Raw genomic sequence first — 17384 nt, forward strand, 5'->3', positions numbered from 1 at the left:
ATAGGAAATTGTACTATTAGCGGACAAAAGGAGTGGTCTTAAAACACTTTCACCCTGACAACAAACAATACAAACAACCTTCTCAGAACACCCCCATTTTGTGTAATTGCAACCATTTCGGGACACCGCGAGTGTTCTTAGAACACATTCAACTAGACAGATTACAATACAGACAGCGTCCCGAGGACACCCCCAGTTTGTGTATTTAGAACAATTAAGTACACCGCAAGTGTTCATAGCTCATTTTTACCTTCCTTGCAAACAAAAATGACACATACTCCGTCCTCTAAACACCCCACCATTTAGTTTATTTACAAAATGTCAGAACAGCCGTGTTCTCCGCGGACAAATTGAACGCAACAAAAACGTCTGGCACATAAAAAAACAAAACATTGAACCTATCTCATACTCCCCCACCCTCTCCAAACACTCTTACACACCAACACAGGGCACTAAATACAATTTTTTTATCCACGTTTCACCACACTGTACGCAGTCGACGGCGAATACAAGATGGCGGGCGCCATAGAAAATCTGACGCGCTCCACGCCCTCGCCGTCCAATCAGCGAACACGTCACATGTCCGCGGACATGACGCAAGGCCATGGGCCAATCTGGGTGCTGTCCGCGGAGCGAACAGGGAAGTCCGTCCGCGAAGCGAACACCGATATCACTAATTTTTTTGCCTCACATTTTGGTCATTTTTAAAAAAAACTACTGGATGGATTTACACCAAATTTGCAAAAGCACGCTTTCGGGACCAGGCCGCCGCTCCTGCCGCAAATTTGGTGTAAATCCGTCCAGCGGTACGGGCTGTAGCTGTGCGCAAAGTTTTTTCCCATTCTGTCTATGGGGAAAAAAAGTTGTGGGACCCCCCCTATAACTTTTCCCCCCCAGGACGAATCCTCACCAAACTTTGCAAAAAAATTCAGAGTGGGCCATATACTGCAAAGTTTGGTGAGGATTCGTCCAGGGGGAGCGAAGTTATAAGCCGCCCAAAAAGTGCTCTTCCTATGGAAACACCAACTTAACCATAACTACATGGCCGCAGTAGCGGCCATGTAATATATATTTGGATACCTGTATTTACTGATTTCATTGTACAGCTCTACAGGTCACCTTGACCCCTCTTAAGATAAGCCAGGCTGCTCAGTCACACTATCGACTCGTGTAGTACAGGCCTATATCAAAAGGTGGGTTACGTAATACCAAGAGATAAGTCTTGTAAAGTCCTCCACCAGTTGGACTCTGGAAATTCTTACCCAACACTAGTCGTAAACCCCGAGGAGGTCAAAGAAACGTTATGGCGATATGATTGGATTTGTGCACTTGAGGAATGTAATTAATTTAAAGCTTTTAAAATGTTTAGAAATGAGGCCAAATAGTTTAATGAACTATATCTTATGAAAATCCCTGACCAGGCACTCGGAACAGGTCTTGCCTACGAAAGAGGTTTTGCGGAGAAGGGCAAAATGAGAAAACAGCCGCTGATGTTGCCGATTTTGTAATATTGAAGAAATAACTAGGCATATAATGGTGGACTGTAAAGCCCTGGCAGAAAGTCACGGGAAATATTTTGACTAATTCATAAAACATCGATTATTGACACCACGTATATAATGGGAAATTTTATTTAGTGGTAAATATCTTAGTCTATCTCTCGCGGTGGCGAGTTTTTCAAGGTTGGTTTTAGACTAACTATTTAATAACCACTTTCTATTCTCCTTTTTAGATATCATTTTAAAAAGAAAAATGTTTATGAACTGTGATCTTTTTTTCCTATCAATGTGTGTGAGTAATGTTTTTAAATATGGAAGAATTGGCTCCCTTTTTTTCATAGATGGTTTTAAGAAATTGTAATCAGTACGGCTCATTCTTTTTATAATGATTTTGTATCTAAAGGATTTATTTTGTGTAATAGCTAAAAGATTGCCAAAATAGCAAGCTAAAAGCATAATAAAAAGACCTGTCTCTTTCGGAAGGGCAGTTTCGAGCCTCGAAGTACTGAATCTTCATGCTTGGCAGCTGAGAGGCAGAGGTATAAGCAGTGAGATTAGTCAGGTGCTCTCCTCAGCTCTGAGGCCTGAAGGTGGTGCCGAGCGAGTGACCTGGACCCTCTAACTTCTCCTACATGCTCTCTTCCGGAATTTCTGCTTTGTTTGGCCTGGGCAGGGCTATAGATTGACACAGTGAATGGGTATCTCCCTGCTATTTTGGTTCTCAAAAGTACCCCTGTGCAGGGCTCGTTCTTCACAATCCCCACTGTGCAGTCCGGTTCATCCGTATGGAATTTAAATTGTATTGATCTTTCTCGTTTGCTTCATTTGAGCCACTGTATATTTCTTTTTTTTACAAAGAGAAGGTGATGTTGAGAGTGAAACCTTCCTTACTCTTGAAGGTAGTCTTGGGGTCTTCATCTCGCTCAAAAGATAGATCATCTTTTCTTTTTGTTTCCTCCTTCTCATCCTTCCAAGTCTGAGGAGTGATTCCATCATCTGGAAGCCAGGCAGGCTCTCGGCTACGAGATGGCAGGAAAGATGATCAGCTTTTTGTGGACCTCAGCACCTGGTGACTGGGCTGTGGCCAAACACCCCAGAATGCTATGATCTGACTGAAAAGGATGTACCTGAAGTCCTCGGGGCTCATTCTACCAGAGCTCCGGTCTCCACATCTTCCCTGTACTGGAAGTCCCTGTTCTGGGCATTTGCCAGTCACCTAGGTTGGCCTCGTGCACACTTTCGGCAAAAACGTATGCTTGGATTCCTAATCGCGGCAGGACGCTTCTTTTGGTAACATATTCCTCCAGAGTTTTCTTGTATAGGTGGTATCCTTTCTCTGCTACCTCCTCCAGATCTACAGACTGCTTTGGGAGTCTATCATAAATTAGTCAGTTGGAGGAAAGAATCCATTAGAAGAACAAATTACTTATCTCTCAAACATTTTTTCTGATGTATGTTCCTCCCACAGATTGCTCATCGGCCCGACAACCTGCCCCACTTGGTGGATAGCTAGTCCACCTTTATGTTTGCGGTCCTTCAGTGTTGGAATGCTAGGGAAAATGGTTGGAACTGAGATCATGGGGCATGGCGTTGGCTATATACTGGTACCAAAGTCACCTCTGGTGCTGTAGAGTAGTGACGTAGAGTGGAGCTGTGCTGCTCCCCCGGGTGGCGTAAAAAGTTTCAGAAGAGCAGCTGCCCTATGAAATGAGGGTAAGGGGGAGGAATATATATATCAGAAAGAATATTACCAAGAGATAAGTCATATGTTCTTTTCCACCACTGGATCTTTTGGTATCATAATGAATAGAACTGTTGCAAATAAAAAGGAGATATTACAGTGTTCAAATAAATGGAAGGCAATTGAGATGGTGGGTAATAAAAAATAAATATGATTAATCAAGAGGTCAGACCGGGACAGGCATGCCCAAATAGGCCATAAACTGTCCAAGACGTGACCTTGTATGTTGATTCTACGACTTAGCCTGTTGTGTACTTTTATGCCTCCTGTGTAGTGCAGTCTCTCTCGTATTTACATTTTTTAGTATGACTTTACTTCCTCTTTTTTGGCAGGTGTCGACTTTGGCTATGAGGGTCAGAAGTTGCTTTTTAAGAACTTGGAATTTGGCATTGACATGGAGTCGAGAAGTGAGTACGATACAAATGTGTATGTTGCATAAAAATGCCTGTGCTGTGAACGCATCTCTAGAGAACTTCCCTCAGTGAGGTTGCCCCATTGCACTGGGGAGCTGCTGTGCACCTCCACATTCCCACCTTGTGCCCCATCTTTGTTGGATTCCAATCATCTCCCTCTGGGTCCTGCTGTCGATCTTGCCTGGCTTTCCACTATGCCTTCGCTTTTACCTGGCTGCAGTATGGTCTTCAGTGGCGTGTGGTCATTCCTCTCTGTGCCTCCGTGTTAGGGAGATGGTTCTCCTTCATGCCTTTGATACAGCCTTGTCGTGCTCTCCTTCCAATTCAGCTTGACTGTTCCCCTTGCTCTGCCTGTTCTTACTCCTCTCTTGTCTTGCAGTCTGTATCGTAGGACCGAATGGCGTGGGGAAAAGTACCTTGCTGCTGCTTCTAACGGGCAAGCTCGAACCGGTGAGTCCTGCCACCTAAGACTGTTTACACACATCAAACATGACGATATATACACATTTGGGTTGCATAAAGCTAGAATCTTTGCAGCCACACTGTGAATGCACATGCACAAAGCCAGGCCTAAGCTGATGAGTTACATGCCACCTGTGAGCATTTTCCCTTGAATTCCAACAGTAGGACATCTTTTGAAGCCAACATAGCCTGAAGTACATTCAAGCTCTAGATCTCACCAGAACAATATGTTTATAGGTCAAAGTATCGACTCAAAAGGGTCGAATGACAAAAGGGGCGAGTCAATTCGACTGAAAAAAGGATCGCATTTTTTTGGGGGGGGGGGGGTCGGGGGGAGTCCCCAAACCCCTGTTTTTGGTGTAAAAATGCCTTTTTTTTAGCTAAACTATAGCAAAAAAAATATACATTTTAAAAAAAAAATCGATACTTTTGTTTTTGGTCGAATGCACTCTCACCTTTGGCATTCGATCCTTTTGATTTAGGTACTTTAACTGGACACCGAACAATATATCTGCTGGCTTCTGTCTTTGAAGCTGGGACATAATCCTACTTATGACGCTTGTGATGCTGTGCATATAGTCTGACATCTAGTGGTAATCGCAAAGTAGTGGATATTTTTTTTTCTTTCAAAGTTTGAACAGGGGTGTCGACATGGGCGTGACTGTAACACTATCCCCCATCGTGACGTGTAGTGTTTCCAAAATCCCTCACGCGTTGAGGTCCCATCAGATAGTTTTTTTTTCCACCTACCGAGTTGGTCATCCATAATGCGGAGCTCGTTAGAGTTTATATTGCTGTTTTAGATTTAGCGTTAATTCCACTGCAGATCTGTGATTTAAGAACTTTTTTTAGGGGTGGGGGGGGCAAGCCCCCTGTTTTTCTATAAGCCTAAGCCCACACCGAACACATCCCCACCTGTTACCCCCTTATCCCACCGCCCACATACATTTTTACAAAATATTGGTCTTTTTTTCATTCATGTTTTCAATACAAAAGCCTTCTCTGTAATGTGTTTGTTAAAATCACTGACTGACTTCCACTGCTTGCTGGTGGTCAGATTGCCCTAAACGGCTTCTCTACGTCTGTTGCTGCTTGGTCCTGTCTGGCGAGGTTCCATCCTGGGCTCCTCAGCGACCATTCACTGCGTGGCCTTGGCCTCCAGCCCGACCTTCACTGTAGGGAGCCCTGTTCATTCTTTCTCCGTTGAGAATGCCTTTTCTTTACCCCTTCTCTTCCTTTTCTCTTGGTCTTGCTGCTGCTTCCTTATGCTATGGAGAGGACTCATTTTAAATTTTCATGGTCTTGCAATGCAACGGCAAATTTTCCTAGCGGGAAACATTGCCTGTGCAATAGGTGTCTCCCTTGTGACCACAATGAGCGTTTCTGTAAAGGCTGTAAGCTCTTTTGGCCCAAGACCCTGAAAGACGGGCGTACGAAATTGTGGGCGGCCTACGCCATGCAGGCAGAGTCACACCCCCACTGGCACCGTCGCATCAGATGAGGAATCCGTCGGCAGCCACGGCTCGGATTCGGAGGCCATTGACCTTACTGTGAAGCCCTTGCGTTCCACGTGTCCATCCCCAGCCCGCCAGGCATTTCACTGGTAGTGCTATGGGGAAGTTTCACCCCGGGGACAGGGACACATGTGCACCACATGCTTCAAAATATACAATCTCTAAACAATCCTTGGCGGATCCGTCAAGGAAATTTCAATTCCTGCAGGCCCGTCAAAGACTTCTACTGGGCCTTCCGAACCACACGGTGCAGCATCCTCTGTGTGCCGCATTTGCGGCTTACGCACAGGGACTAAAAGTACTTCTGTAGTGGGCACTTCCTTAAAACTTTCCAATTCTGATGTGATTCCTGTGGAAAGGCACAGTAGCGCACGGCAGCGTCAAAGGACGTGCCAAAATGTATCCATTCAGTAGGAATAGTCCTGACTCTTTGAGAGAAGCATTCTAAGGCTCATTCGCCCATTTATGACCCCCAGGAAGGCCCTCTTCTCACCTCAGGGCTATTCTCCGGCCTCCCCTCTTTCTAAGGCCCTCCCTCATGGCACTGCCCCTCCTGCACAGCCGTTCCCCGTCCTGGCTTTCGGGCTCCTCTGTATGGACCAGGGATAGGTTTGAGACCTGTATGAGTAATATGGTACAGTTAAATGACTTCACAGGCCAGTTTGAGGACATTTTAAAGAGACCTAAGGATGTTCACCTGTGCCCCATCCCTACTAAGTTCCAGAGGCTTCACTCTCCCGTGCCCAATTTGTCTCCTGGGATTAATCCCACCAGGACCCCCAAGTCGACGTCTTTGGGGATGACCCGCATGATCCTAGTCAGGATGCTGCCCATGTCCAGATCCATGGCCAGGACGACCAGGATCCCAATTACCAGGACCCAGACTGGAACCCTGTTGATGACTGTTAGGGAGAATTCTCAGAAATGTGCTAATTCCCTCCACTTTAGAGACCCCCAGCAACTTTGCTAGATTTTGAGGACTTGATGTTTTTAACCTGGAGAGAGTGTGACCCTTTTCCCCACTCTCTCATGTATTTTAATGTGATTTGGTACACTGTGTTTCTTTTGGTTGTGGAGTCTGACAAACTCCACAGGCATCATCTTTTACATTGTGTCACAAAGCACCTTGAGTGCAGTGGCACAGGGAAGTCTTTCAGATTTCCCCAAGGTTTAAATACCTTCTCTGGGATAAACTACTGTTTCCCAGAGGAGTGAAGTGAAATTGACTTTACTTAAATGTGTAACTTTCTAGACCCAGCACACACTATCTCACAATAGGGTGTTGGAGGGGTTACCTAGTATCCCCTTTGTCTAGCTTCTCATGCAACAATTTTATGTTACCCTTTCCTCACTGAATGGCTGGTGGCAGTGGTTTCGTTTTAACTACCGTGGTGTGCATTTACCGCGGGCTGCGTTCACAGCTGCAGTAAAGCACCGAAGGGTGCCATATGTGTCAAAGTGGCCCGGTCTTCTTTTATCACCATTTCTTTGTGGAATGGTCCTTCTTGAGATATACTCTGCGCACCAAACCCGGTTTGGTCCCATTGTTCGCTTTGCCTTTGGAGGGATTCACGAGTGAAGCCCACCTCTGGCTCTAGGGTGTCTATGGTGGGCAGGAAGTGAGGGAGGTGCCGAAGCTCTCTGTGCTTAGTCTCCTAGGAGACCCAGATGCACTCTGTGATGATTGGCCGGCTGACTGTCCGGCAAGGACAGCCACCCTGCTGGGTGAGTGACAGCTAGGCTGGAATGAATGGGAATGAACTGAATAAAAGGCAAGGCTTTTGGCTTGTAAGGCTGAGTCGACCACTGGACGAAGGAACCGAAGAAGAACTTGAAGAGGAAGCCTGCTGCAACTCCAGGTCCGTTGGTTTGCCCGGTGAAGCCCTGCTGCTGTGCTGAAACTCTGAATTCGTATCGGCAGACGTCCCTGCAAGTACGATTTCTCCCCTTGAGTTGGTGGGACCAATCAACTCCAAGGTAAGCCACCTGCATATTTTCTCAGAGCTGGTTGCATTTCCACAGAGTTGCTGCTGAAACCAAAACGCCAGGGAGAGGAACCCCAGATTGCGTGCGTTGCTTTTAAGTTGGCCAAGAGCTCCAGGACGATCCTCCGGACTCCCAGGAAGCAGGACTGACTGAGCCCAAGCCCCCTCAACAGAGTGCGGGACCCCAGAAGCAAGGAAAGTCAATCTCGACAGTCAGGAACCGCAGTGTTGCTATTTGCGGTGGTTGCGAGGAGCTGAAACACTGAAGTGCCACTTGTTGGAAAGATTGCCTGTTGCGAGTGGTGACCGTCCCATTGCAGTGCAGGAGTCCCCAGAAGTCCTCCCTCCTGTCCCCACGACTGAGGCTCAGGAACAGAAGTCATCTGCTGCACCTTTTCTTCAATGCAAAGGTACTGTACAAAGTCTAAGAGAACTTACCTCTTGCTGTAGGGTTGCTTGCATCTTCTACTACTCGCAAGTCTAAACAGCTTGTGGCCCTACATTTGATTCTTCTTTTCTTCAAAGACCTCTAAAACATTATGCAAATACTTTTCTACTTACCTACCAGGGGTGCTTCATCCTATATAAGACTTTTGCCCATTGACTTTGGCCTAGCCTGTTATACTGAATGACTCTGCTTAGGGATCCAAAAGTATTTGCCTGCTTAAGAATATTTGTGGTCTCTTATTTGTTCTAATAACCTTTTTCCTTTTACCAACTTCTAACAGTGTTCTAAATGCAAACAGTAAGATATTAATGTCCCCAGCACCCTAGCTATTGAAGTCACCTGGGGATGTAGGTTGTGTCTGTGGGCCATCCCAAAAGGGTTTTTACTGGTTTAGAAACTAAAAGTGTATATGATGTAGGTTATTTATAACACGCTTAATACCCAGAGATTTCTAAGCCCGAACCCGGGGATCGAACCTGTGGTGCACAGTGTCGTCTTGCCTCCAAGGCGAGCACTTTGCTGAGCTATCCTCCTTGAAGTATGTTTGTGTGTTGCTTTTTATATTGCTCTGAAGAAGGCTTAGTCTGACTGATAATAATTGTTTATTCAAAAAACGTTGTGTGCAAGTGTTTATTTTGATACTTGTCACTGTGAATCTCTGTGCAACTCCCCTACAGCTCACATTGACCCCTCTTGAGATAAGCCTGGCTGCTCAACATGCTACCAAACTGTGTAGTACAAGCTTATACCAACGGTTGGGTTTCCTATTACCTGTAGTCGTCAGAGTTGTTGTAGTGCACCCTAAGGGTACTGCATGCAAACTTTGCCTAACAATGACAAGGGCACGTGGCTGTTGGGTAGGATTTGGTAAATTCCAACTGGTGGGGGACTTGGGATCCAACTCTTAATATAGGCCTGTACTACACAAGTTGGTAGAGTGACTGAGCAGCCAGGCTTATCTTAGGAGGGGTAATGTAAGCTGTAGAGTAGCACAATGAAATCAGTAAACACAAGGATCCAAGTTAACACTTGCACACTTAGTTATATTACATTTATTTATATTTACACAACGCAAATTACGCCTTCTTTAAAAAGCAGCAGCTAATAGTAACCTTCAATGGAAGATAGAATTCATTCAAACAAGAACCAATAATGCAGGCGAGTTCATCGTTTCTATGCTGAACATGTTCCAGCACACAGGGCGTCATTGATCAAGGTCAGTATTGGCACTTAATTTTGTTCACCATTAAAAAATTTAAATTGGGAGAGAAAATGGTTAGTATTTATTTATAGTGCGCACCTAACCCGGGGGGGTAGCAGGGCGCAAAGGCATCAAGAGGTTTGCGAAGCTTGTTACATACAGAGGATGAAGTCCAGCTGAGGTTACATTGCTGGAGCATCAAAGACAATGAAAGCCGGTGAGGCAGGAGTTACAAGAAAATACAGATACAAAATGAAGGTTATAACATGAATTATAGCTACACAGGTCAATTGACCACCTGAGTGTTCAGATTTACAGTCATAGTAGTGTGACGCAGCAGGCAGGCGTTGTATATCATGGTCCTTGAGCCACTGAATGGTTTTTGATCTGAATTGGCGGTAAGGGAGGTCTTCCCTACAAGGTGGTGGTAGGGAGTTCCAAAATTGCGCTGCTTTTACAGGAAAGCTATTCCCTCCAGACACAGTACGTTTAAATCTGGGCACAAAGAGGAGATTGGAGTTAACCATTCTGGTGGGGCGGGAGAAAGGTGGTCTGGTGAATCTAGTTATAAGGTATTGAGGGGCTGCTTGGTGGAGGCATTTGTGGGTCAGAGAGAATGATTTAAGGAACATTTTGTCTTTGGTGGATAGCCAGTTGACAGATCTTCTCGTCTCAGAAATATGGGCTTTCTTTGGGATGCTAAGGGCCGCTCTTAGTGCGTTATTCTGTAAGATTTGAATTTTGTTCGTAATGTATTTGTTGCAACCTACATATAGCGCATTGCAATAGTCCAGTTTGGAAAGGATCAGAGCCCTGGCTAGGGTGATGCAATTGGAGGGTGGGAGGAATGGTTTAGCTGCTCTGATAAGTTTGCAAGTGTAAGATGTGGCGGATGCCATAGCATTAACTTGCTTTTTGAAGGTGAGGGTGGAATCTAGGTAGAAGCCAAGGGTTTTGACCTCCTTGGCTACAGTGATATTATTGTCGATTACGAAAGAGGAGTAGTTTGGGTCTAGTTTGGTGATATTTTGGGATGACCCTAGAATGAGGAGTTCTGTTTTGTCATCATTCAGGCATAGACCATGTAGGGCCATCCATGCCTGGATGATGAGGTACACTTAGTTAATGAAGGCCAAATCCTTGACATAATCCCCCGTCAGCGGGATGAGGATCTGGGTATCATCGGCCTAGTTGGTGTAGGTGATACCCAGACCATCTAGATCATCTAGGTAATAGGTGAAGGGTCGGCTGCTGCTAGAGTGGAGAAGACTCTCATTGTGCGGTTGTTTAGGAAGGATTGGATCCAACCGGTTGCCTCTTGAGAGAGAGAGAGAGGTGGTTGCATAGGATCTCATGGTCGACCAGGTCAAAAGCGGTTGAGAGGTCAAGTAGTAGTAATAGTGCAGTCTTACCCTTATCTCTCAGCTCATCTATCTGTGCCTTGAGATCTATGAGTGCGGTTTCAGTACCGTGTTGAGGCCTGAAGCCTGATTGTCGGACTCCAAGGAGATGGAAGTGTTCAAGGTAATGTTGGATTTGTTGATATGCTATTTTATCGAGGATTTTAAGTAGGAATGGTACTGTAGTGATGGGGAGATAGTTCGTAGGGGTAGCGGGGTCTGAGTTAGGTTTTTTGAGAAGGGGGAGGACCCAGGATTGTTTCAAGTTGTTAGGTACGGTGCCTGAAGTGAATGACGCATTTATTAGTTTGGTAATAAATGGTGCGAAATCACAAGCCGCATCCTTTATCAGTTATGCAGGGCATAGGTCCCCGTGGCAATTTGAGGGTTTGAGGCCGAGAATGACATTTTCAACCTCTTTAGTACTTACTTTGTGGAAGTTGAAGTGGGGATTAGGCGTGGGAGTGTGCGACCGAGTGGGGTGTGTCATTTTATCTGGCTACTAGGATTGGTGGAAGCGAGAAGGGAATCTTTTTTAATACTTATCTTAGTCTTGAGGGAGGTGATTTTGTTGGCTAAGGCGTTTTGTATACCCGTGCACCAATTCTTATTCTTAAGGCACAAGTCGGGTACTTGGGGATTGGGGGGGGGGTGTTATTCTACCTCTTTTAGTATTGTAAAAAGCTCTCTAGTGTTAGATTTAGCTTGTTGAATTTGAGCGCTGTAGGACATTTGTTTGGCCAAGATAATTTCTTTTTTTATATTGGGAGGCAAGAATACTCATGTTTTTATTATTCTCTGAGGGATGTGATCTCCAGGATTTTTCACAGTGTCGCTTTTACTGTCTGAGGGCTTTAAGGCAAGGAGAGAACCAAGTGTTGTGTTTTCAGGGTTTGCTCCTTCTCAACTTCAGGGGAGCTATGTCATCAAGAGAAGAGAGCATGACTTTATTGTATAAGTCTACCATCATGAAGGGATCTGTGTGATCTGGGATGGCATTCAGAGTCGGTAAAATCAGTGGGAGCAGGTTTTCAGGGGTGGTGTTTTTTGTTTCTGGTCTGGACAGCTGGAGCTATGCTATCTGATTGCACCGATGTCGCCTCTAAAGTGAACAAGATCAGGTAGTGGTCAGTCCAGGGCTGCGGTAGTATAGCTGAGACTAGGACTGGGCAGTTATGCACAGCTAACCAGTCCAGCGTTCTGCCTTTAGTATGGGTATACTCTGAGATCTTCTGGGTAAATCCTAGTTCCTCTAAGGTATTGATTATTGCGGCATTAACATCTGAGGGGTCATTGAGACCAAGGTTAAAGTCTCCTAATAGGATGCTTTGTGTAGAATTCTTAAGGTTATTTGATATGATGTTTGTAAGGTCTTCTTCAAAAGATCCTAGAGGGCCGGGTGGTTGGTAAATGAGGTGGATGGAGATGGACTGTGTATTAGCGAAGGTAAGCTTAGCGGTTAGGGATTTGCATGAACCTGCGTTAGCATGTGGCGAGATTGTCAATGAAAGATTAGTTTTGACTATAATGGCAAGACCTCAGCCTCGAGAGGTGGTACGATCGGGTCTTAGTAGAGTGTAGTCATCTGGTATGGCTAACATGATTGCGGGACCTGCTGTTGGGTGGAGCCACGATTCTGTGATAGCTAAGAAGTCCCAACCTTCATTATATAGTAGGTCAGCAATGTCTGTTGCATGGGCTACCATAGAGCGTGCATTTATAAGCTAAAGTAGAACACACTTTCTACTGGTTCAATAGTTGGTTTCTCCCAGAGGGATGTACGCAGTCTCTTATCCCAGCAATAATAGTGTCAACAATTAACCTGTAAGCGAACACACACTGCCAAAGCCAATAGGGTTCACAAGAGGAGCCTTTAGCAAACCAGGACAGCCAAAGTCAATGGGACAGTTCTAGTTCTGATGCAGCTTTTCTTAGAAAATGTTAAACATTCAGGCGTTCTTTGAAAAATCACAGGAGCTCAAGGAGAAGCCCACCTGGAGCACAAGCTGGAAGGCCGGCACAGGTGAGTTGAGGTCAACTCTACAGGGGTTAAAATAGTACTTCCCAACCCAGGGAGCACTCCAATGGCTAAAGGTAGTTATACCCCAAGCCGCACAGTAGCTTAGAATTGAAGAAGAGGTTCCAGCTGGATGCCTTCCTGATGCAGTGATGCAGGCCCTTGTTCCTGGTCCTTGGTCGTGGTGACGGACGGGAGAATGTCTGACGGGCTCCTGGGGCAGCACTCTGGAGAGGGACTCTTCAGCAGTGCAGTCCACACGATTCAGCAGCTCTTTGTGGTTTTGGTGCTTTTTTCTCAGTCAGCGCAAAAGAGTAACAAATGGCTCCGGTTGGAGTTTCCTCTGTCCCTCGGTTCTGAACTCGGGTGAGGCGACACTGGATAAATCCTGCTTCTGGAGGTCATGGAAGGTGCCCACAAAGTTTTGGCCGGATTCGTTCTCAGGAAGACGATGCACTCTGTAATGATCGGGGTTCCCCAGGCATTGGGATTCTGCCGCCTAGGAAAGTCCAAACAAGTCGGGGGATGAGCCAAAATGAAGCGGGTCTCAAGGCTAGTTGGTCCCACCAGCCTAAGGGAGGAAGTTGTCCTGCACGGATCTTCCCAGTTGCAACAAAAATGGGGTCAGCACAGCTGCAAAGCTTCACTGGCGCTTCTGCGGTCCTGGAAATTGCTCCTGGTCTCTTTGCTCGTCCTCTTCGTTGGATGTCTTGTTCCATTGGTCGACTCTGCCTGTAGTCCCAAAAGCCTTGCCTTTTATATGAAATCCCATTCATTCACAGCCATAGGGCTGTCAATCACCTGGGGGGTGGGGGGATGGCTGTCCTCCAGTACAGCCTGCAGGCCAGTCAGAACTGGTTTCAGTCAGGCACACCTAGAGACGTGAAGGACAGCGAAGTTTCAGGACCCTCCCTTGGCTGAAGACCCTATTGGAGTTCAAGCCAGCGTTTCTTTAGCGTCCCTGGGTCTGTGGTGGATGTGTACAACTTCATACCAGATGACGCAAAATAATAATATAAGGACAGTGTTCTTGTAAATGGTCAGGAGACCCTGGCCATCAGAGACACTGGGGCAAGCATTACAGTGGTAGTTGAAAGTTTTTTCAAACCTGAGGATGTAGTTAAGGCACCCAAAGGTCCCACTAAATTTGTGGAAGCCCTGTCCAAATGCTTTCTAATCTGCAAGCTCTCATCCAGTGCAATAATATGACTGTTAGAATACCTGTCAATGTACAGAATGAAGTGCCAGGAAGAGTCAGTTGGGTAATGATTTGAAAACTCTTTGGAGTTGTATCTAGTACCTCCAGGCCTCCCAGCAAACAAGATTGGCCAGAGAGGCAAACTTGAGAGACTCTGCTTGAGGAGATTTCCAAGCATCCAGGAAGATCATCCTTCTATTTCCAGGAAAATGAAAGAGACAAAAGAGAAATCTAATGTCTCTGGGAGAAAGAAATGTCTCAAACCTAAACCTGTTCACACGACAAGGACATCCCTGAGAGGACTGTCCCAGGTCACCCCAGTGACCCCTTCCCCAGCTGAGGCTGACTGGGAAGACCAACCAAACTCTTTAGAGACAGCTATTGGTGACACAGAGCTGGGAGAAACCCTTCCATGTGTCGGAGATCTGGATCCTAAAGACAATCCTGAGCTGCAGTCTTTACTTGCAGAAGGTGCCTCCTCTAGGGCAGACTTCAACAAATGACAGAGTGCCCCTCTCTAGAAGGTCTGTACCAGCAGACCGCTTCCCAGCTGGAAGGGCAAGAGCCAGGGAAGCATAGGCTTTAGTGGTAGGTGTTACGCAGAAACCTGTGCAGTTCCCTTAGGGAACACTGCAAAAGATTTAGGACTACAGGTGTTAGCAGTAAACCCACTTGGTAGCAGTCTGTACCACCCAGATTTACTTGGTAGCTGTGGCTGAGCAGTCAGACTTCCCTCAAGAAGAGATAGACAGTATGCAAAGTATACACAATAGGCACTCGGATACAATAATACAAGCAAACACTGACCAGAGCTTTGGTATCAAAGTATATAATTAATTATTTAAAAGCACACTGTTTGAAACACTCCAGCACTCTTATTGTAAAATATACTAAACACAGTTACTATTGTAATATATACACCCCTTTTTCCTTATCAGATAAGTCACTGTAAAACACCACTTATTTTCATACAGAGGTGAGCGCTTAACTAGATGGCACTCCAATAAGTTTGTGAGAAAGGGAGGGAAAAAGACAGAATATGGAAAGATATACCACTCTAAGGTTCATGAACACTGTTAGCAAGGCAGAAGAGCAAAAGTCACTGGTGAGCCAAAGTCCAAAGGCTGGGCCCACTCTTAGAGAGGGCAGAGCACAAATGCGCCCAAGATCACAGTTACACTAGGCTTAGAAAGTCTTGCAGAGGGTTCAAAAAGAGTTTAGAGAGGCTTAGGAAAGTTTAGCCAGGGTGTCCCAGGCTAACCCAGGTTCGAAAGCCGGGCGCTAAATCTACCCCGTACAGTCGGTAGCAAGGGAAGCCAGCTGGGACACGGTACCTTAAGTGGGAAGGATCCTCCAGCGGTGGCAGTTGTTCCTGGTAGTGGGTGAAAGTTGCGTCGTCGTCCAGGGGAAGAGAAGATCTCGACTTGGAGGAAAGTTGAAGGTCGTTGCACTACCAGGGAAGAAACCAGCCGCGGAGTTTTCCGGTTAAAAATTGGTACCTTTTGTTTCGCGGTCGTGGTAAAATGTGGTATCCCGGTTGCCGGGGTGCTTGGCACAGGCAAGGCGGGCACGAGGTACGTCGGAAAGGCGAAAAGACGGTGAAACTGGTTATCCCCACCAGTCAAAGGAAGAAGACTCTCTGGCGGGAGATCTCCTCTGTCATTGGGAAAAGTGGTGAGGCGGTCCAGCAGGGCTCCACCGGTGGTGGTGTCTTGGCAGGTCGGCTCAGCTTCTCCCTCGTCAGATTCTTAGGTCCTGTGGCGACTTCTGAAGTTCCAGTCCCCAAAGCCCTGCTTTTATGCAGAAAACCCCCATTCACTCAGCCTAGCTGTCACTCAAACATGCTAAGTGGTGAGCCGGCCGGCTCACCACTCGGGCCAATCAGGATTGAGTGCGACTTGAGTTGCCTAGGCAACTCAGTCCAGGGTGCCTAAATTCCCCTCCACCCCTCCTAAGTACTCCAGACAGAGTGGCACCACTTTGGAGGGCTTCTGTGGAGAAGCCCGCCAAAAAGTGGAACAAAGGGCTCGACTTGGGTTGGAGTCACAGAAGAGAACACAAACGCCATTTTAGAATCAAGTTTTGGCAAAAAATACCAACCGGAGAATTAATATTAATTAAATAAACCGGCGGTATGTTCGAGGCTACAGTAAATAATTAAATAAAGATAGCCTAAAACAATGGGAAATCCCATAGGAAAATATTCGCGGTTGAATATAAAAAGTAGTATCCACTGCCACCAGCCAAAACTCGATCGGGGGGGACGGAGACGTGCCCCCTCGACTAACAGACCCTGGGGCAATCGAATTGCCCCAGCCAGTACGTCCACAATATGATGGTTTGTACTGGTTCTGTTCAGAATTTAAGACTAGTAAAGTCAATGGTGACTTTACATGCCCTGGGAGACAGTAGTCAGTCCCTGGGTATGGAGTCTATACTGGGGGGTCACTATGACACCCCTGTGTCACTGCACTGAGGGTGCTGTGTAACACACATCACAAAAACACATGAAGCCCTATGGAGTAAAAGACCCCATAGCCCATTAAACACATCTAGATTCAAAGAAACACACTCAAATCATGCCCAAGAGTGAGGGTAAAAGAGTCTCACTCTTGGCAGGAGAAGAAAATAAACCCCAAAAATCCAGCAAAGCTGCTGGGGGACTCACTAGGTTAGGAAATTCAGCCTAAACGGAGAATTCTCCCTAACAGTAGGATGGCCGCCTCCTACAGAGAACCAACTGAGTCTACCCCAGGGGACTACAGGAGACTGGTAGTGCCCCAGGAGGTGAGACGGAAGTTCTTACAGGTAGCATAATTCCTTTGGCTAGCCACCTGAGTTACAAGAGCACCAAAGAGAGGCTATCTCTGTACTTCTACTGGCCCAAGATGGGGGCTGATGTAGAAAAGTTCTGTACAAGCTGCCACACTTGTCAGACTTCTGACAAGAGTGGAGCCAAGAATGTGGCACCTTTAGTGCCCTTCCCTGTGGTGGGAGCCCTTTTTGAGAGGGTGGGGATTGACATTGTTGGTCCCCTAGACCCTCCAACTTCAGACAACCGATTGAAATTGGTTGTAGTAGACCATGCTACCAGGTATCCTGAAGCAATACCTATGAGAACTGTTACTGCTCAAGCAGTGGCTAAGGTCCTCCTTGGTATCTTTACCTGGGTAGGTTTCCCTAAGGCGGTCATCTGACAGGGGATCAAACGTTATGTCCCACTACATGCAGACCACGTGGAAGAACTGTAGGGTGACCAACAAGTTATCAGCAGCCTACCATCACCCAAACCAATGAGTGGGTGGAGAGGTTTAACAGAACTATGAAGAGCCTGATGGGTGCTTTAGAGGAACATCTTAGAAGAAAGTGGGACCTTCTACTGCCAAGCCTTCTCTTTGCTTATAGGGAAGTCCCTCAAGCAGGGGTTGGGTTCAGCCCCTTTGAACTTCTCTATGGTCATCCAGTCAGAGCCCTTTTGGCCCTGACCAAGGAAGGGTTGGAGAGTG

At 46.3% G+C, this 17384-nt stretch overlaps 1 protein-coding gene across 4 annotated transcripts in view; it reads left to right on the forward strand.

Moving 5' to 3' along the window:
* Nucleotides 1–17384, forward strand: part of ABCF1 (ATP binding cassette subfamily F member 1) — a 1170658-nt gene that overhangs the window by 944101 nt on the left and 209173 nt on the right. For all 4 annotated transcript variants that reach the window (XM_069635350.1, XM_069635348.1, XM_069635351.1 and 1 more), the window contains 2 exons: nt 3573–3647; nt 4033–4103. In XM_069635350.1, coding sequence (XP_069491451.1) covers nt 3573–3647; nt 4033–4103 — 146 coding nt within the window. The remainder of the gene's footprint in view (nt 1–3572; nt 3648–4032; nt 4104–17384) is intronic.

This window comes from Ambystoma mexicanum, chromosome 13 (genome assembly GCF_040938575.1).
Source record: "Ambystoma mexicanum isolate Mex_15411 chromosome 13, UKY_AmexF1_1, whole genome shotgun sequence".
Taxonomy (NCBI): Eukaryota; Metazoa; Chordata; class Amphibia; order Caudata; family Ambystomatidae; genus Ambystoma; species Ambystoma mexicanum.